The sequence below is a fragment of the Cebidichthys violaceus genome, unplaced genomic scaffold (assembly GCF_023349555.1).
Source record: "Cebidichthys violaceus isolate CVI_PGR_0920_01 unplaced genomic scaffold, fCebVio1.0.p SCAF_50, whole genome shotgun sequence".
NCBI lineage: Eukaryota > Metazoa > Chordata > Actinopteri > Perciformes > Stichaeidae > Cebidichthys > Cebidichthys violaceus.
Window position 1 is genome coordinate 1,492,721 of NW_027176706.1, and position 22,004 is coordinate 1,514,724.

General features: G+C 43.9%; 1 protein-coding gene across 1 annotated transcript in view; it reads right to left on the bottom strand.

The window, feature by feature from the left end:
• Positions 1 to 6,230: 6,230 nt before the first annotated feature.
• Positions 6,231 to 22,004, bottom strand: part of khdrbs3 (KH domain containing, RNA binding, signal transduction associated 3) — a 78,911-nt gene continuing 63,137 nt past the window's right edge. Inside the window, exons 7-9 of the mRNA XM_068731266.1 lie at positions 19,882 to 19,964; positions 9,497 to 9,549; positions 6,231 to 6,527 (exon numbers count right to left, since the gene is read on the bottom strand). Of these exons, the coding sequence (XP_068587367.1) occupies positions 6,436 to 6,527; positions 9,497 to 9,549; positions 19,882 to 19,964 (228 nt within the window). The 3' untranslated portion in view covers positions 6,231 to 6,435. The remainder of the gene's footprint in view (positions 6,528 to 9,496; positions 9,550 to 19,881; positions 19,965 to 22,004) is intronic.

Below are 22,004 nucleotides of genomic sequence, written 5' to 3' on the forward strand. Positions count from 1 at the left end.
AGGATATCTACAAGCTACATTAACTAATGTACAGCACATGGTAATACTGATACTGACTTTGCACACACACACGTGTTTCCTGTTTGATATCTGATTCTCATTGTTCGCGTTGCAGCTGCTCTCACCTGTGGCTTCTTTCCTTCTTCAAGCTCTCTGATATCGTTGAATATGTGTTGTTTGCCCTGATGTCTATTCTGGTCCCCTTTGCTTTAATTGAATTGCTTGTTTGTTTGTTTTTTTTTTTTCCCACCTCTTGTTCTTCGACTACAACAGTAATCACAAAAATAAGCACGAGCATGAGAATTATTTTATTTCCCAGTAAAAGACGTTTATTGGGCGTATCGTAATTGAAGACGATTTCCATTGCTCAACACAAACGGCGGTACAATTCTCTGTATTATTGCTACACGTGTAACGATTGATCCTTCATAATCCCAGTTTCCACTTAGCAGTCGACAGCCTCGGTCACGTTGACGCTCAACTTCCAAAGGAGCTGAAGAAGGAGCGCCTCGACATTGATCGGGCGTGTTTTGATCTCGGTACGATTAGGAGTCCTCCAGTTAATTACAGAACAAAAGGCAGGAGCCACTTTAGACCCTGAACCTGATTAAGAGGAGGACAGGCGGAGAAGCACACTTTACACAATCGAAAAGCCATTGTTGTAAAAAAAACGAAATAAAAAAAAAAGGTATATCCAAAAATCTGTTATACGTAGGATATGTGATATTGAAAGTTGCTGGTAGTAGTCGTGAAATAAAAAAAAAACACTTTGAATGGAACTTTAAAATGTCTGACTTTGGCAGTTTATGACACACAAATCTGACCTTAGGACATCGAGAAAAAAAAAAAAAGGCCGAAAGCGACACAAAAATTTCAAAAAGTTTCAATTTCTAATAGATCAATTGTCTAATTTTCCAAAGAACAGAATCGCATATACCATTAGAATATCATCACGGATATTATAATCACATATAGGTTATACACATATACATAGTGACTTTAGAGCATCTGAATACTTGATTGAAAATTGTATGTATTTCCGTTATGGTCATGACTAAATAAGCTAAGAAATAAGCGATAAGCTACATAACACGTTGTGTAAAAACAATCATTTCCATGACAACCGCTGGACCCTCCAGGAAGCTACTCATCCAAGAAATAGTGCGGCGCATAGTCTTCAGGAAATTGGCAAATTATTGTGTTTACACGTTTGCATTGATTAAACAAAAATGCATACTATATTCTCATTACTGAGCTGGTAGGTGGACTGGCAGGCTAGCTGTTTTCCCCTTCATTTGCAGTTTTTACGCTAAGCTAACTAGCCGCCGGCTTTACCATACAGACATGAGTGTCGTAAACAATCAAAAGGTATTCCATAACAATGCATCAAGAAGTTCCGCAAATGGTTTGAAATGGTGTGGTACCCAACGGGCCCAATATCTTCTTTGGTTACTAGGGAGTCTCCTAAAGGGGCGGGGCATGGGCGACACAGATACAGGACATCAAGTCTCAGTGGGGTGTCTCTTGCCTCTGGGACAATCTTCTGTTCTAACTCTTGGAAACTGTTCCTCCAAGTGTGGACCGTGTGTGAGCGTGGTCCGATCCGATGTGACTGACGAAACAACCCCACAACGTTTAAATGCAAACGTCGCTGAACTCCGATTGGTGCACATACAACACATGACATCACGTTCCAACAGAACCTTTCCCACATGAAATCAAAAAACAAAAAAAGACAAATACAGAAATCATTTGAAAGAGATACAACCGTTAAAACATTGTGTGTTCATGTGTCGTCATCTATAGTAAGAAGCCTTTTAAAAACACCTCTAGTACCCAAAGTCTGGGAACCATCGATCTGTCTTTCAGTGCCGATATGGACATTCCCGGTGACAGATCACGGCATCCATCCTTTGTATGCATTGTTAATCAAATACGCTGCTCTTACTTTATTAACTCGGACAAGCTTACTTCAGATAAGCCCGTCTCGTAAAGCTACCTCAGAGGGGGGGGAATCAGGCCCTGAACAGGAGGTGATGAGACTTGACTCCGGCAGCCCCCGAGATGCAAGCTTTAGGTCGCCGTGTTATTGTCTGAGGCTTGGCCCGAAGCGCCGGAGAGAATCACTTCCTCTAATGGAAAACTATTGTCAGCCACCGAGGACATACAACTGTGTGGAATACGGATCAGCCTATCCGGACTTATGCACAAGACAGAATGAAGCTCTCTACCCGTTAGAAAGCTATTTTGGAATTGTAATATCCACTGAAGTCGATTCTGATTAAGCAATACATCTGGAATAGACCGAACTCTAGTGTGGGGCTGGGTGGTGTTTTCCAGTTCCGTGGTAATGCATACAGAACCCCCCCCCCCCCCCAAAAAAAAAAAACCAGCATAAAAAAAGGAGAAAAGAAAGCTACATTTTCGGTTGTGCTGTCCCCCGTATTTTAATTCTGGCAACATGTAAAGCTGTCATAATGCAACAATAAGGCACTTGGTGAGTGGATGAGATATAGGTTAATGAGCATCACAATATGAGACTAGAAGTGTCTTTGCTATAAATGCGTCATTCCCTCAGCACACTGCATTATGTATACACTCGTCCTCCTCCGTGGGGCATTGTCTAATGTAAATGGTGGACGCGTCCCAGCCAGTCTAAATCAAGAGGGGCGGGTCCAGAGCACTCCTGTGTGGATGTAAAACGTACACAGAACGGGGGAAGCTCTCAAGGAAATCTTCTCAGACAGATCGTCCCAGAGGTGAGGAACTCCGACTGTGGGGAAAAAAAAAAAAAAAAAGGTGAAAGTCCGTCGGGGTTTTTTTTTTGGGCCGAGAGGAGGTCCTTTGTGATGTCGTTTGACACGCCGCGTGGGAGCTTGAATGTTTGGACGGAAGCTCGAGTGCGGTTGGTCAAATCTATTAAAAGAGAGGAAAGAAGAAAAAGACGAACAATATGAGCGTCAAAAAGCAGAGCGGAAGACATCTTCATTTGTCACATCCTGGTACCGGCACTTTTCCGGCTAATGCAAGTCAGGCGTCACGTTTTTTTTTTCCTCCAATTAATACAAGCACGGTGTGTCATTTTTCAAAGTGCAGCAACAGGGACCCCCCCACCCCCGTTGTGGTTCAGAGGGGGGGTGGGGGGGGAGCTGAGGGTCCAGCCTCCAAAAACTACAGGGCCGATTCTGAAGGAATCCACGAGGGCCGGGATTATATTTTCAACATTAAATACCCATCAAGAGAACATCAAGTCGCCTCAAAGTCACATTAATATTTGATGCGTCACGATAACGCCGTGTCCTCTGTGGGATATTTCATTTTCTACTTCCTAAGGGATTTCAAATCAACACCCGAACAGGTTTGACTGTCGTTCCAGGTTTTCTCCGAGGGTCACCCCTTCTTCATCCGTTGTTGGATCGTTGACAGCCGTAGACTAACGCTCATGAAAACTGTTTACTGCATCGTCTGGATCGATACATGTGATTACACATCTTTATGAATTCAAACAAACGGTTACATTGAGCTCCAGTTTCCTGTAGACGCCATGGAAGCTTTTCAAGAGTCCGAAAAGCTCAGATATGTTTCGTTTTAGTATATTATCATGTTAACATGGAATAAAATCATGATAGACATCCTTATTCAGCTGCTTGTTTAGATCAAGACATTTGATCATATGTAAAAATACTGAAATTAAACCACTGACCATTTTGTCTTGGAAGCCTTTCTAGAATCCAAACATATATTCGGCAATCATTTGACCCTTATTTGACCTTCACTATATTATCATGTTTACAAGTATGAAATCGACACAACACGCCTCTATCAATAATTTAAATAAATGTTAAAACTATTGACCGTTTTTTTTCCGCTGCAGACTTCTTGGAAGCGTTTCAAAGAATCCCAGAGCGTTGGCCGACAGCGCCTGGCTTCAATATTTATGATTTCAGAACATTTGAACGTTTTGCATGCGACACACCATCACAACCATGTGACACCATCACAACCATGTGACGCGCAATGCAGAAAAACAACCTACCTTTTACCACCAGTGAGACAATTGGACGGACGGCCTGGTCTAGCCGGGCAATCGGCCTAAAGAGGAGTATAAAAACACCAAATGACCATGCAAGTTCACAACATAAACATATTTCACAGCTACTGTTCTGAAAACAAATGCCAAGACACAACATATTTTATGAGGATATAGTTTATCAAAGTCTTAGGATAAAGTTATACAGTTCGTTGAAATATTACTGCTATTTATCATACTTTTTTTACAGTTTTTTTTTTTGTTTTTGTTACAGATATCTAATTATTCCCAGGTTTGCGGCTAGATTACGGACTTAACAGAGACAGGAAAACATATTACATTTTAAGTTTAGAGAGGGTTTATGTTCTACTACGTTAGGGGAGAGGTTAAACTGGGTCAGGTTGTTTACCTTGTGGGACGGAGGTCTTTTTAAACTGCCATCCTCTCTCTGCGGAGGTCAGCTTTAGAGTCTCTTTAATGGACGGGGCAAAGGCAGGCTCTTTAAACGACTGGGAGAGGGTCACATGACCGAAAGGAGAACAGAAAGAGCAAAACAAGAAAGAGAGAGCAATCCCACCCACCCCCACCCCTCCCTTCCCCCCCCCCCACCCCCCACCCCCCTGCACTGAACCGAAACACGGCCTAGAGGTCAAGGAGGCTTTCATGCGGCGGCTGCCGGGGCCGTTCTTTTTTCTTTTTTCTGTCGGGGGTAAACACTCACAGAGTTAATGTGTGTTTACTGATGATGCTCGACGTGATCAGCAGTTCGCTTCACATCGAATTATACGAACAAACAGAGCGGATAGGGTTTCAGGAGCGGCAGAGTCGTTATCGCTAAAATCCTCTGCATCTCGGTCGGAGAGAGAGGTTTCCGACAAAATGCATCACATGGCGCTCGAATACAAACAGGAGACCGTTCTTATCTACAAGGTCACAAACTGCCATTTGCTGTTTGAACTCTTTGTAAGTACTTTTTTTTTTTCTTTTTTTTTTGGGGTAATGCCATCTTGCTACCACTTCGGATTTTATGCCACAACATGTGTTGTCAGTTATGAGGATAAACATGGTGTTTAAATTCACCTACTGGATAGACGTTCCCCAACCGTGTCCAGCTTTTTTTTTTTTTTTCCATTCGGGTTAGTTTAAATTATGAGTCTTATTTATGAGTCCATAATTATTCTCTCGAACACAAAGTGGGTTTCTTTCAAAACGTTTATTGAGCATCAACAAAGAAGAAAGAAATTATTAAAGGGCTTACATAAGCTGGAAATCATGATCGCTGAACAGATCTCTAGATGGACATGATAACAAATTCACCAGCATCTTAAAATTGATTAGTATGCCTACAAAGTCATCTTGTATTAAATCCCAAAAAAAAAAAAAAAATGACATCAAAAATTACTTATGTAGAGCATCTTAAAAAAAAAAAATCACAAAAAATTAAAAAAAAAGCCTGTGGATTGTTTTGCTGCTCTGGTTGTTTCGGTGTACAGGAAGTATGAGTGGCTATTTATACATGTTAGTGTACATGAGGTATGAGCGACTATTTATATATGTATTTAATTGGATGTTTTTTTTGGGGGGGGGGGGCATAATCATGAACAACTACATGGGCTTTTTCAGAATAAAACAGCTGACAATATCCACAGATGCACACGATGCTTTTATAAGCCCTTTAACACTAATTAACTGTTAATTTACAAAAAGAAAAAGAGAGGAGGAAACAGCAAAGCATTGTGTATACAGTATGACTTGTTCTCTTCTTCAGTTTGTAAATGTTTCATTTACAAGGGGACACAAATTCTCCACCGGTTACCCCTCAGAAAAAAAATAAATAAAAAATATCTACAGTACTGCACTTCCCTAGAGCTAAGCTACTACATTTTGAAAAGTGACCAACCACGCAGATCAAGGTTTTTGAAGAATAGAGGGTAATAAATTAAGTCGCGCTGGCAGCTGCGTAAGAAACGGCGTATCGACGGCGTTGCCGTGAATCGCCGATCGTTACCGAGTAAAATGGCGCGATGTCCATTCTTCACAATCACATAGCTGAGAGAGAAACTTAATGTACTATGGAGTCTTTCTTAATCTCAACGTCCAGTCAACTTCTCCTTGGAGGAGAGAGAGGACAGATTACCTAAATTGATTTACACATTTTACCCAGTGGGAGCCGTTTTTTTTTTTTTTTTTTTATAATCAGAGGGGGTGGGGGTGGGGGGGGGGGGGGATACCATTTTTGGAAACTCATTCAGTGTCTCGCTATCACCATTTTCTTTTTCTTTTTTTTTTTGTATTATTTTGCTGTTTAGTTTTCAACTCTAAAAAGGGGGGAAAGCGTCCATAAAAAAATCCATTACTTGGGTTGAAACAGCCATGAGGACTCAGGTGCAGGTTGTATAAACAGTTCAATATCTGGTGTACGGCTGATCTCTGTACACTCCCTTGGTTGTTCGTGCCGGCGGTGCCTTGGCACGATTGTTTGCCCACTCTTCCAGTCCTGGTGAAGAAGAGAAGAGCAGAAACAGATGGGAGGGGGGACAGAGGTGTTATTTTTTTAAATCGTTCATTCGTAACAACCCCCCCTACCCCCCTCCTATGCAAGTCTTTCAAGCCGTACACAAAACCGCGCTCTCCGATGAGAATACAGCTGAAAAGTTGCGACGAGCACTTTTGACTGTCTGGTATCGACGGCGCTCATCTCGGGAACAAAAGCGCCGCTTCAAGCCGGGTAGACTCACGCCAAGACGCTTGACTTTCACCTGGAAGGATGCGTCTCAGATAATCGAATGTGAGAATCAAATAGCTACTTGAAAAAAGGACCCGTTTAGTGGCTCCCAGCTAAAAAAAAAAAAAGGTCACAATTACCATTAGCCCAAATCAGCCCCTGTTCACCCCCCCCTGGTACTGTCAATGTGAAAGTGCCAGTATCGATGGCCCCCTTTTGTCTGATCTTCAGGCAGCGCTGAGACTTCCCCAGAGCTGAGGCTCACAAAGGGTTGTGTGTTGTTGTTGTTTTTTTTTGTGTGTGTGTTGTTGTTGTCTGTGTACAGGCTCTCTGTCGACAGCACACAGCCAATACCCCTTAATTAAACCTGTCACCCTTTCACTGACAGTCACTTTGAAGAAACAGAACCAAGGTAACCTTGTGTTTTTCGAAAAACAAGGGTGCACTTCAACTGCTGTTTATCCGTTTCCTTTGAGCCGTCGCCCCTCTTTCTGCCGTGACCCAAGAGGCGCCGCCTTTTTTCATTTCATGTGGAAGTACGCGGCGCTCTAATGAGATGAAGGCGCTCGGGTCTTCTACTCGTGTGGTCAGGGGGAAGTTGGGGGGGGGGGAGTTTTTTTGTTAGCTATGACTTTCGCAAACGCATTCAAACCTCTAAACGCATGAGATGAACAATGCGTTTAATAATGCGGAAGAGATTGTGATTATAAGTCTCTTATACCGTCTGTATTACAGATTTTATTTCACGCTTGTAGCTCAGCAGACGTAAATGTACAAACTAATCCGTTTACATCGTCAAGATATATTTTATTTTAAATAATTAAATAGGTCACCTGAACCTGAATCTAGATAAATGTTTTAAATAGTACATCTCGTCTTTTCTTGGTTCACACGAAGACTACAAATACGCAGTTCGAGGTAGATCAACCCTCAGCCGTGCGGCAGCTCGGCCTGCTCCGCTCTGCTATCGTTCAAGTGCACTCTGCAGCAAATTTGTCCTTGGCCCACTTTTCACTGTACCTTGTCAAAGGTTGACACAATTGTTGGAAATTAGAGGTGTTAACTTTGCCTGACTTCTGTGGGAAGTGGAGTCATTCACAGACACGATAATCAGCCTCTAAAGCAGAGACCAGTCAGTGGGAGTGGCCTTTAAACATAGTTGGTTCTGTTTAGCTGACATTACTGTGCGCCTTTTGGCACGAACGCACTCACCAGCATTCGTTTGGTTAGCAGTGAGATTGAGGGCTGGCCGATCGAACCATGGAGTCACGTGGAACTAGGGCGGAAGTCTAGACCGCCATTTTGAAAATGTAAACGCCAACAAATATGGATAAAAAAAAATAAAAAATTTTGTTGGTTAAAAATGGGAAATTTGGAAATTTTTCCCAAATTTTTGGGACTTTTGGACTGAGATAATTCCATTGGCGCTGTGTCGCTCGCCGTGTGTGTGTGTGTGTGTGTGTGTGTGTGTGTGAGAGGGAAAGAGAACTGGGAGGGCGAACCTGCACGCAACGTTTCCGCGTGTTATTAATAATAATTTGAACATGTCCATGTAACGATCTAGTTGGCACAGCCACGAATGTAACCGTCACTTGCAATTTCACTCAGAACTGGGAGTTGAAGACCGCCGACCTGCTGCAGACATGCAGTTCTGGTGAGCGGCACGCTGCAGCTTTAGCACTCGAGCTCTCTATGGTAATTAATGAGACAACTTGAATTTGGAAATTAACAAGGTTGTCATGTTGTTCAAGTCATCTGATCGGGTTTTATTGAGTGATTTATAAATAAAAAATACGTTTTTTTCTTGCAGTTGAGAAACTTTCAAATATGAATGAATTATATAGGCTGTATACAGCAAATTAGTATTAATACTGTAAAATAAGTGTGCAGGTTATATAACCAGAAAGTTAAGGTCTTCCCGTCCGCAGGCCCAGAGGCCTCAAGACGTCCCAATAAGCTGAAAGCGGCCTGCAATCGATCTAGGAACAACTTCTGACGAAACCTCTTCCGCATGGGTTCTACTAGGCTACAAAGACCGACTAGCTTTGAATCCGACACACCAGATCTCTCTCTCTCTCTCTCTCTCTCTCTCTCTCTCTCTCTCTCTCTCTCAGAGCTCTAGCCATGTCTGCCTCGTGCTGAAGTAGCCTGAAAAAAATAACTGTTACAAAGAAAAATGCTTTAAATGAAAGACGGTTTGAAACACTGGCAAAGAAGCCATTAGGATCCACCGCAGCCAAAGGGGGGGGGGGGGGGTGTTGAGATGATCCAGTGTCACGGAGAGAGAGAGAGAGAAAGAGAGAGAGAGAGAAAAAAAAACGACTTCACCCCAAGGGAGCGGGCAATGTCAGAAGTTACCGGAGAGAGCTTAAAAGAAGCCGTTAATCACCAGGCGTCATCCGACAAATGCTCAAAAAAAAAATCGTCAGAGAGACTCTCTGTCCGGCTTCACTTAACTTCTCTCCTTCCCGTCAGAACCCTCCGGTGAAAGTGCATTCATGTTTGTGTAATACGTTGGCGTTAAGATGCCAATACTAATTAAAAGGTAGGGTAGGTAATTGTCTTCAAAAACAATATGGATTACATCCTGACAGAAATCAATGCATCAAATGCTCTGGAGGACCAACAGGATTCGGTATTAGGAATTCAAAAGACACTGAAGTCAATGCGCAAGGACTGAATTGATGTTGCGACAGTTGACACGAGGTATGTATCGGAGAAAGAAAGGGTCTGCAACTCACCGTACGAATCATACGACTCCTCACTTTGTCCGTATTCGTAGTAGTCATCTGAGCTGTAAGCAGACAAAAGCAGAAGAGGTGAATATCAGGATATGAAATAAGAAAAAAACGGTGCATTCTGTGTCGACGTAACTCGCGGTAGAACATCAAAGTAACATTTATCGTGACATATGACCATCATTTCTGCATTTCTGATAAAGAAAAAAAACATTTATATATGCTTAAAAAAAACAAGAAGAAGAGGAAGAGGCAGCTTTCAATCACTCAAAAGTTCTGCCACATTTGTGTTGCTTTACGAGGCAATTTCCTCCGACGTGTTTCTGCACAAACTTCCAGTTCCATATCGCTGCGTATGGAGATCTATGAGAGGTGGCAACTTTAATGAAAAATAAAAAGATGGGGAGGCGAGTTGCAGAGCGGGTTCATTTTTTTTCCGCTTATTTATTTATTTTTTTATTTTTTTATTTGCGCTCGCCGTCGAGATGCTGACAGAACAATCCTGCGTCAGTATCGTTCAGTAACAGCGCTATCATTCAAGAGAGGTAATTCATCATAAGGCTGCCACTGAGCCGACACCAGCCATCACAGCTGGGTCCTCTCCGCCTGCCTGTCAGTCAGTCTGTCAGCGACAGCAGCACCTCTCTGCTCGCCGGATTAGGGAGCTGAAGGCCCCCCCCCCCCCCCTCCCCCTCCCCCCCGACAACACACCGCATCAACACCGCCCGACTGCTGAGGGCAAAGAGGTGACAGTAATGACACGCCGCGGTGGAAGTAACGGAGTACTTTGTACTCCAGTTACTGCAATGGAGTAGCTTTTTTCTTCCTTTTTTTTTTTTTTTTTTTTTTGCGGTGTGATCTTAAAAAGCCCAACTGAGGCCTGAGAGGTTTTGAGACACTCCGCTTCCTCGATCAAATTACACCGCAGTTCGCAGCACTCCAGGAAATCAATCTCTACTAATTCTGTCTGCTATTAAGTCTGCTCTCAGTGAGCAGTAGCTGCTTCATAAAACCAGCGATTACACCTTTTTTTTTTTACTAATTATTATCAACAGTTTCATTGTTATTTATTATTCACTGTCAAACTGAAGGAGCTCTTCTCTTCTCAGTGTCACGTCTATTACTGAGAGGTGCCGCTATTAAAAGTGAGACTGTGTGATGCCACTACCACACAAAGTGCCACCGTACAGGTCTGAAGATACAGAAGGCAAACTAATGGATTTTGTGATTATAAAACAAATATTCCACTAAACGTTTTGTTCTCTCTATTGTCTTGTCTCCTACAATCCTGCTAAAGGAGAACAACATAAATGAAAATCAATTAAGTGTAATCTTAAAAAAAAGAATATTTTAGAATAAAACTATCTATTTCTTCAGTCGGAAGTAGTTCAAAAATGTACATAATGTATGGTGTGATCCCAACACACACAGCTGTGTTCAGCTGCATTGTGTTGGCATTGAGAAAGAAACAAAAACACATTTATGACAACCTGGGAAGGTCAACTGTCACATGTTCTGCATTTACTAAACACCAGAAAAAGAAAGTGAGAAAATGTGTCTTCTATTGTGGGTGAACTGATCCTTCCTTTGGCCGCCTTCCAGTAACTGATAATGCCCCTCTGATCATGCTTGATTGTGTTCTGCAGTACTTTCTTGGTCAGGACAGACAGGACAACATGGCCAGTTGAGGACAGCGGGAGGAATCGTTTTAACAGCGGCTCAATGAGACATGAAAAAAAAAAAAAAAAAAAAAAAGCTACCCTACAGAGACTCGAGCCCTAAATCAGGCTGAGCATAAATTGTACACGGTTCATAATTCAACTACAAACAATAGCCAAAGCCAGCAGCAGCAAAAACAAGGCTTCCCGCCCGTGCTGATGTAGTCTCCGTCCAAGAGGCGAGGCCAGCGGCTCGGGGCGAGAGGTTTCCAGTCAGCCGCCACGCCGCTCCGCCGCGGGCGTCAAGTCGCCGCAACATCCTTGACACCGTTGGCTGGAACCGACAGAGACGTACAGAGGGAGAGGACGGGGAGACGGAGAGAGAGAGAGAGAGAGAGAGAGAGAGAGAGACACCCGTGGCAAGCTGAGTGCGTGTTTTGGCTCGTCATGTCTCGTACCCCGAGACAAGACCTGACAGGATGCTAAATAATTAGATTTCCCACAATGCCCAAAATGCAGGGGTGTATTCCAGAGAGGTCTCATTCAAAATAAACATCCATTTTTTTCATGAATGTCAGAAAAATCAATTTGCCACAATTCACAGGCGCAAGCGAGTGAACTATCGGGTAAATCTGGGCCTTTCCTGTCCGGCTCTGTTGGTTGCCGCACGGCAATGCTCACACTATTTCAGAGGCTTGCTTACATGCTGTAGGCCGTTTTCACTGCATTCATTTTCCTCACAAAAAAAAGAGGTGTTTAAAAAAAAAAAACCCAGTCTTTTTACTTTTAACTCTTGAGGTTTCTCCGTTTCGCTGAAGGCAGAGAGGACCAATAACGGCACTTCGCCGCGCTGAGAGCTGCCACCGCAGACCTGCTCTCTTCACAAAAGGGGGACGAGTGCAGCGAAAAGCTGTTAGGCGCCTCTAATTTCCGAGGTGACATTTTTATCAATAACGCTACGCAGCTCCTCTCTGTAGTTACTTTCTCTTCTCAAATTACAGAGAGACCGGTGAGCGTTGAGAGAGACACATCCTGAAGGTCAAGGATCTGCTTTTGCGTGGCCCAAAAGTTGGACAGCCTCCCCCCCCCCCCCCCCCCCCCCCCCCCCATCAACCAGCAGTGCATACATCTAGAATCATTCCAACTGAAAAAGAGCTTTATTTGTTTAATGCCAGAACACAGATATAACACATTCAGTGTACGGCACAGTGCTATCACAGAAAAGGCACTCGAGGGGAGAGAATCTATATTTGTTTTTTTGGCAATTTAAGTAGAGGAGCAGTTGCTTTGTAGATCATTACTCTCTCCGCCGGGAGGATCGTGCTCAGCGCTTGTGCGTGCGTGAACGTGTGCACCCCCCGTGTCCGTCCACGGCTAATCTTGCACTTTTGCTGCGGCGGTAACGCCAGCGATTATTGCTAGCAGCTAGCGGAGCAGCTAGCGGAGCTGCTAGCTTGCCGCCCGCTCAGTCGCTGCTACACGGGGCAGACAGCTTGGTTAGCTTAAATTGGTTTTGGCAAGATTGCACGACTTTGTCAACTTCAAGCCGATTGCCTGCATACACGCTGCTCGTTTCTGTTCAAACGTGAAGTTGACTCACAGCTTGATGTAGACATACAAAACTGTATCATCGTGTCGATGAAACATAGAAGGCACATCCGCCCAGTCACTGGCTTTATTTGAAGTGTTCAGGTTCCTTTAATTAAGCGAGAAAAGAGAAGATATGTTGCCAAGTTAAAAGTCAACTTTAAACCACTCCACTGCCTCGTGCATTTATACATTTATCAGCGTTGACTCCACATCACAGCGCCGCCTCGTCACAAGTGCACAGCCGGTTGCACGAACTCAAGCATGAGCTCGGGTGCCTGGTTAGATCTCACACCAGACGTAGTCCTGTCATAGGTGTGAAAATGCTTTGACTTTCTAAATAGGTCAGCCGCTGATTTGACAGTCATTAGCGGAAGACGTCCGCTGGTTACTACTGGCCGAGAAAAAAAATCCAGTCTAAAGCTCAGGCGTGGACCAACACAACAGAGGAGGGGCGTCTCTTTCATCAGGCGCCTGATTCCAGACCTACTTTTCCACAGGTAAAGAGCCTGCCTCTCCAGCGTATCCGTCATCTCTCGTAAATGCCTCCGTCTTAAGCACCGATGTTGCCGTTCCCGGGCAACGCGAAACAGATGGCGGTGTTAAATCTGAATGATGTAGTACACGTCCCTGGTGGACTTTGTTTTCTTACATCAACCATTACTCTTCCCCGTCCTCTGTGATAAATTTGATGAAATGTAGAAGTGCATTACGAGGGGGCTGCAGAGGTAATGGGGCTACAGCGCCGGTGTGATGTGTGGAAGGAAGCGGCCGTTCTTCTTATTAGCCTATTCAATGCATGTTGTACAACTTTAACTTAATTCGTTGAGAGTGCAGTTTAGTTGAATGGGAGACGGGGTTTGTACTGTGAATCCTTGAGCAAAAAAATACTTCCTTGCGTATATTTCATATTTTCTTAGCACAAGTAAAATGTGGATGAAAATGCCCCACTGAATGCTGGGATTACAGCGACTCAGTGATGAGTTCTACGGACAAACAATACAGTGAAAATGGCTGTGAAAAAAAAAAAAAAAAAAAAGCAGCACTTCCCCCGTTTTTTTTTCTTCCAACCATTTAGTTTGAAATGAAGCTCACATAATTTCAAATGGAAACGCTCTTTATGGATACACTGGTGATTGCTCAATGTGGTGGCTGATTGCGAAGCTATCTCCAGTGTTGACCCCCTGCTGTAGAGTCACAAAGAGCGGAAGAATGGCCTACAGCAAAGATTTGCCTTTACAAATGAGTCTTCTCTCTGGTTTTAACCGACCATACGCTACTTTCCTCTTTCTTTCTTTTCCTTTTTTAAAGGGGTGGTACATAAAATCCCCCTTCAGGGAAAATACCGCCTCTTGGAAACACGTTTGGCTTGTTACACTGTGACTATCTGGAATCTGTGAAAGACGTGATGTCTATGTTGAAGGAACATTACGTTCACAATTTATAATACGCCACCTTTTGTCTCCAGACAGAGCGAGAGGTGTAAATCCCCCCCCCCCCACTTCCTCTTTCACATGGTCTAATTCCCGCCACGGCACCTTGTCACTCATCCTGACAAGCTGTCTACCTTGAAGAACAGCACCTAGGCACCCAGCAAACTGTGAAGCACCGTAGGCATTTCAGAGGCAGACGGCTAACACAAGCAATCTGTTCTAAGATAAAAAAAAAAAAAAAAAAAACACAATCCTGATATTCCCATTGTACTAAATGGGTGTTGTCTGCCTCAGGGCCCTCCCCGACGCAACAAGCACACCTCAAAGAAGTATAGCGTCGACCACGGCAGGCCGATCATCCGCTGCAGCTGAATGCCAAGACTTTCGGTCTGATAGGCTTGTTGACCACTGACACGCATGTCCAGCGCCTGCATGGGAGCGCACAGCAAGTCACCGCAGCAGATACCCAGCATACCCAGCATTTACCGACCGAGCTGCTCGCGTTGGCCGTAGACTCCTAGTTCAAAGCGAGATCCACTCATTCTGATGCAAGCATGTGTAGGTCTAGGCTGTGAGAACCAGGCAATCTGAGATCTCTCTCTCTCTAGCCGATGTCTGGGGATTTCTAAATGCAAAGCTGTTGCAAGAAGCCCTCCTTATGTGTTGTATCGACTGCCAGACAATGGATTTTTGTTGTTGTTGTATTTGGTATACAAATGATACTGGAGGTTCGTGTGCGTATGTGTTGCTGATGAGACTTCGGTAGTTTTGTGGCTCTTTCCAGGAATTCGATTCTAAAAAATGCTACATAATGAAACTTAGAAAGCCAGCCGCTCTTCTCCTCTGTTCTCCTCCGTGCCCGTCTCCTGTACTAAGATTTACAGCCATTTCTCAGGGGGGGGGGGGGGGGGGGGGGGGGGGTGCGACATGCCCTTTAAAACACCGTCACTCCGCTATCCTCGTGCCCCCGGGGGCCTCCGGGATCCAGCCCTACAACGTAGCGTACCAAAGGCGAGATGCGAGGGGAAAGGTGCGAGGTGTCAGGCAGCCCGGCCGTCTCTGAGGTGTCAGGTATGAAATAGCGCTTTGATCGCACCCGAGAGCCGCGAGAGACGACCTCGCCGTGACCTCACCGGAGCGTCCGGCCGGGGCCGGTTGCCACAGCTGTCATCCCCTCTCGTTTCCCCCGCAGAGGCGTCGCCTTCTCTCTGCCGACGAAATTAAAAGACGCTCTCCGCGACGAGCGGCCTCCTTGACCTCAGCGCTCGATCGGTACCGGAGTGCTGCGGCTTCCGATGACACTCTCCCGAAGATGAAACTCTCCGCTGCTTCTCCCGAAAGAAAAGACAAAAAAAGAAAGGATGATGGTTCTGTGTTGTACAAACACGGGAACGGGACGCTGTGATCTGGGAGCTGGCGGACCCGGCTGTCACGCCGAGGTATCGTTCCACGAGGTTTCCCCCCCCGGGCGTCGGCTCTCTGGCGAAAGATGTAAATGTCGCAAAATGTCTTCAAGGCGTCGGGGGGGGGGGAACAGCCTTTTTAGCTTAAGTCGCATGTCTTTTGGTTGCGAGCGACACATTCTCCTTTCAAATTTAATTATCTCTAAACTACTCAATTCTGGCTGTCCTGTGTGACAGAGTGTGTACAGGAGAGGGACACGGGTTGTCTTGTCTCATTTGTCACTGGTTACTGTGTGGTTTTTTCCTTTATTGGCGGTAATGTGCATGTATTACAATTTGTGGCAGTTAAATCCAGCAGAGAAAAAAAAAAAAATCGAGATTTTATCAGTATCACTGCCCAACAGTGACAGTAGCATATATATATATATATATATATATATATATATATATATATATATATATATATATATATATGTAATAAAGTAAAAGCTTAAAGCCACTATGTGTGTCTTGTGCAACTATATCATTTTAAAAATGATGCGATCCACAGTTTTTCTTGGCTGTAATTCAGAAAAATATATCGAATTGTTTACTTTAAAAATATCTGACAGCTTTAGTACTACTTACAGAATGGGATGGACGATCAAAGTGTGATGCACTGATGCCTCGTAGCGCCTCTCTGAGTCTGACACCGACGCATAAGGCACCGCTCATCGTCTGTGTGAGACGCTCTGGACGTTAAACTAACTCCGAATGTAAACCCATCTGTGTCGTTATTAACCACGAGCAAGCGAGGATGACGCTCGAGACGAGTTGGAGGTGTTCTGGAGAAGACAAACCGTAGAAGTTATTGATTAAACGAGTTCTTCTAATCTAATTCACACCTGAAGAAGACGAGGCATTGAATTAGTTTTTGCGTCATGTGTGCGATTGGATTCTTTTACACGTCAACGGGTCGAACAGGACTTTTAAGTCAGAGAGACCGGCGTTCATGTCCCGTGTTTAATTATGCTCATTTAAGCCAAACCGTGGTTTTACTAACGAAACTAACCCGCTTCAGGGTCAAGATGATCTGCAGGAGGTCGCCAAAACACGACGAGTCGGGATGTGAGTCTTGGACGTACAGTAACAAGGTGAAACGAAGGATGTGCCTTAATATTTGCTTTTTCTTTTTGATAGTTAAGAACATTTTGTTGAGAAGAACTTAGTCAACTGTCCCCGTACCATGTGGGCTAGTACTACCGTACTAGTAGTGCTATGGTGGGTGACTTTTTGTATCTAGTTCATGTTTTTAAGTCCTGCGAATCCCGTTGCCAAGGGTCTCAAAAATATTTGTTCGTCAATAATCATAATCTTCTGATGGCGCACCAACTAATTCAGCGCAAATACAGAGTCCTCTCTACGGCGATGCTGTGTCCTATGAGGAACGTGAAAAAAAAAAGTATTACCTCGGATAGTAATATAACTGTGTACAACCACGTGTAGCTAAAAGTATTTCATGTTTTATGGACATATATTTCAAGATAATTAAGGCATCAGTGAATCCACTGATGCAGCATAACAATCTTTTTTATGAGCAAAAGCCTTTTTTTTTTCTTTCTTTTTTTTTCTAAACCGCCCTCTTCCTTTCCCTTCCTGTTCACAAATGGCAGGCCTGTTTTCCAGCATAAGCCACCGGGGTAATGCCATGACAGAGAGACTGTAAATTGTTCTGCTTGTTATCCTCCGGCAACTGAAATCCTGCCACGCAGTCAGAGCTCAGATTGGTTGACTGGGAGCTCCTTAGGCTCCTAGAAACATTGTTAGGAGACTTCTCGTCCACACACACACACACGCACACACACACACACACACACTCTCGCGGACACACTCTCCTCGAGGGCCCCTTGCTGCAGCTGGGACCTGCTATGGCTTTCCTCGAAGCTCGGGGTGAAAATAATGCACCTTTGTCCGTCACCGAGCTAAGCAGGCTTGTGACTGCGAAGGGGAAACTGCGGAGGCACGGGATTATGTTGCGGTATTGATTTGCAGTGGCTAAAATGCAATAATTAAAAAAAAGGTATTAAATGGATAACTACGTCTATTATGTGCATCACTTCTTCTGACTGTAGGAGTAAACAAAAGGGCAAAACAATACATCCTGTGTTTTTCCAGACGAATTGTCAAAATTGAATCAATTCAAGGTTGGTGAAATTGACAGAAATATTGCATCAAAGCTTATGTTGTACAGATGCGCAATGTCAGCCCCGCAGTAGCTTTTCCAACTGAATCCAGGACGCAGAAACAAGAGAAGAAGTAAGTGAATCAGCTGTCTCTGGAGGCGCAGGCTTCCATGTCTGGGCCCTATTAGCTGCTTTTGTTTCCCGCCAGATAACAGACATGAAAATCTCTTGGAGTCGACCCAGCCTCCAGCCTCCAGCCTTCATATGATGGACTTCATCTATTTTATTTATTTTTTTTTATTCTGTGCTGCCATCCCCCCGGTGCGCCGCGCCACCTTCACCAAAAACACCCCCAACCATTATTCACGAGGATGCTTATAAAACAAATAGCTGCAGATTCCCGAGGCGGACCTGTGTTTCCTCACCCCCCCCCACACTTCCAAGATACAACCCTCGGTGTGTTAAGAGAGGAAGAGGAGTGTGTGTGTGTGTGTGTGTGTGTGTGTGTGTGTGTGTGTGTGTGTGTGTGTGTGTGTGTGTGTGTGTGAGATAGCACAAAAGATGGATGGAGCCTGGATGACATACATCCCGACACCTCGACAAAAGACGACATCGACCACCGTGCTCCACAAAAAGCCAAAGGACAGAATAATGTTCTTTTTTTTCTTCTTCTCTCTCTCTCTCTCTCTCTCTCTCTCTCTCTCTCTCTCTCTCTCTCTCTGTCTGTTTTCATCTTTTCCAGCTGCTGCCAATACAATCCAATTTTTTTTTTTTTGACACACTAAATGTTGCAACTTCACTTTTCCCTTTTGAAGTGGCACAGACCGGCGTACATAAATGTAGTCCATTGTGCGCTGATGAATCAGAGTGGGGCACCAACAAAACCAGAGAGAAAGCCTTTGACCTTGTGTTATAGCTCCCTGGATATAAGAAAATCAATATTTTGCATTTTAGCTGTGTAAGACTCTTTGTTCAATGGAGCTGCGTATCACTGAGGCTGTTTATTTTTGCGTCGACATAAAAAACGCTTTGAGCAAAATGCGCCGTGGATATTTAAAGGGTGATAAAAAAAAAAAAACGAAAGGATGTTATGTTTAACGTAATGAGCTGGCTGAAATTCGAGATTTTGCTGCGTCGTTGTGGAATTCAAGGTGAAAGTTATCTTTTTTTTTTTTTTTTTTATGAGTTCATCTTTAAAGACAACTTAAAAAGGTCAGTTAAAACATTTCACACTTCACAAAATACTTCATTAACGCGGACTGTTCTTTTTTTTTTTTTCAGAGTTTCAAGCGGGGCAGAAAATGAGCATAAGTGACTCCTAACAGCTCGAGCGCCATCATCCAGCTGTTCGCAAAAAATAAATAAATAAATAAATCTCAAGTTTACCGCATGTTCTCTCACATTCACTCCGGCCCAAATGGCCAGACTGCAGCGCATTTTCTTCCCTCAGAAGCTGCTCCGTCAATTCGTATTTTAGACTTGGAGAGACATAAATATAACTCATCTTTTTTTTTTTTTTTTTTTATATTCAGTGCTCTCACTCAAGCTGTTTGGAGTCCTGCCATTGTCCTGTTTTTTTTTGTTTTTTTTGTTGCCCTGGTATGGACTCTAAAGGGTACTAGAATGATAACCCAGTTCAATTGAGTCATTAATTCTTCTAGCTAAAGGTAACGCATTAACTTCCCCTTCCAGAAGCTGGTAGAGTTCAGAGGTGTTGATTCAACTTCATGTTCACTTGGGAGGATTGTTCTTGTGGCACTGTTGCCTACCCTCATTGATGGAAACAGGGTTAGCATCGAAGCGCTAACGCTAGTTAAAAATGCGCTAACCTACTCTACGCTATGCTAGCTCCACAGGTTTCTACGTATTGTACGTTTTTCAGAAACGCACATCTCCTTCCAACCTCTCCTGGTAATGAGCATCGCTACGACCAGCTCCAAATCCACGAAAAACAAGCCTGAACATGAAGGGAGTGTGAAACCATTGCGTTGAGAGTCTACGGAGCGGCGCTGGGTACTTGTCCGGACCTGGACGATGCTACGCTACGACTGGGTCTGCGTTCAAAAGGGGGGGCGGGGCTTGGCAAAAGGTCCCAAAGCCTTAAAGAAAACGGGGGCGGGATGTGCAAATAAGAGCGGAACTCACTTTTGTCCTTGATTGCTGTAGTTGTTGTCATACGATTCATATCCTTGGTCGTCGTAAGTCGTTCCGTAGTCGTCGTCATATTCCTGCAGTGACATAGACAAAATGCAAGCGGTTAGACGTGGCGCAGATGTGGCGCAGATGTGGCGCAACCTGTTGACATGTAGAGCAACGAGGTTGAGAAGGCACGCGTTGGATAAGAGCCGCTGTCGAACGACTTAACAAAAAAGTTTTAGCATCATTTCACCAAACCACTGTGTTCTACTTTGGACATTTTCTTCACCAGCCATCGACCGCTTACAGGGTAGAACGTTCTCAGAACACATTGAAATACAGCGAAGCCTTTCGACTGAGCACAGATGTAGGTCAAACTGCTTGATCTGCTTGCTGTTGGTATAACAGCCCCATATGCAGCTCCATTAAAATGGGAGCAACTGCAGCCCTGCCCTTGTCTTTGTGTCAACCGACTGACAGTGGGATGTAAAGAGTCTCGCTGTGGCAACGTTTCATCGCCACCTCAGAGGATGAGCCTTGAACATCTGTTTGTGCTCCAGCAATCTGCCCCGTCCCTCTCCCCCCCCCTCTGCACTCCACCCAGGCTCCCGCCAAGAGGAACATCAAAGAGAACCAGCGCCGCACCCGTCCTAATTTGGGATAAATGGGACTTATGTTCCACAAAAGGCGTCGACCCCTAGCGACACATCTCTCATCCCCCGCACACTTCTCGGCTAATTCCATCTGCCCCTGATTTTGCATGCTTGAAACGACTGTCTGTGAGATTTAGCACCGGAAGAAGAAAAAAAAATGCTCATCACATCCATATTATTATTAAGGCCCTAATTCCTGATTAGAAACATGCATTTGCCAAATGACAGCATTTGAAATTTACTCTTTTTTTTATCTTTAATCCTGCAGAAGCGAAGTACATGTGAAGATGTAGAACTACTCTCAACAAAGAGGCCCGGATGTTGTAATACTTCATTGTTTCTGGGTAAAACACAGCACGTGTTTCCATTTTCACTGGGGGAAAACCTTGGCAGGTACATTTTTAGGAATCACTTTCATATGCTCAAACCTCTCCTTGGTCATCCCATTGGGTGGCTTTCAAGAGTTGTTTGTATTTCCTTTGTTGTTTGCATGAAGAGTGGGAGGTTTTGTTTGTTTTTTTGTGTGTGGAGGTCCATCTATTTGTCTAGAGGTAGCTCAAGGGGAATTTAAATCCCTCCTCGCATTTGTAATTCTGCAGTTACAGGAGCTTTTTCCAAAGTCAGCAATTCCCCCATGCTAATGCCAGCACTAAGTTTAGTCACCGACTGTACGTTTGAAAATATCAAACCCCTTGAACGCTTTTAAAATCGCCAGGAGAAGCAGTTCTGAAAAAAAAAAAAAACATCCTCCAAAGGGACGTAATTAAAAGCACTTATTAACAGGCAGATTTACTTTAATTTGATATTTCCAATCATAACCTAATCATAACATCAAGGAGGATTGTGGATTCTGGAGGCTTGACAAGGCAATCCAAAAAACAATAGCCGGAGGAATTTTGAGTAGTAGTTTTACTTGTACTCCTAGAATAATAAATATAATAATAAATCATGTTGCTGCACAATTTAATGCAATCAAGCTGTCGAATGAAAAACTACCATTGTGAAGGTAGAAGTTTAAACTCTATTGCTCTGATGGGTGGGCTAACTAAGCTAAGCTAGTTATATGCATTTGCGTGTGCAGGGGATATCACTGGCCACCTAAAGGGACATTAAATATATTTACACATGTACTGCACAGTAAAAGTTCTGCATTCAGAACGTTTAGCTCGAGTGAAGAGTGAAAGTCGGAGGTGGAGCTTTCAATTCTAATATGATTCTCGATAGTTTACCGAAAAAAACAATAATGCATCTTATTTGAATTGTTATATTTTGTACAGTAGTACAGTTGAGTGTGTGATGGAACTATGTCATGGCAGGTGTATTGCTCAATAACCAGGGAAGAGCGTTGGTTAAAGAGAGAGCTGCACGCAGTAACACCACAGGGCCGAGCACTGGGCCTGCAGTTAGACTCTTTTCAGCAATTTACATTTCCCCGGATATATACACAGAATAGGCATCAGGTTACCATCAGCTGTACTT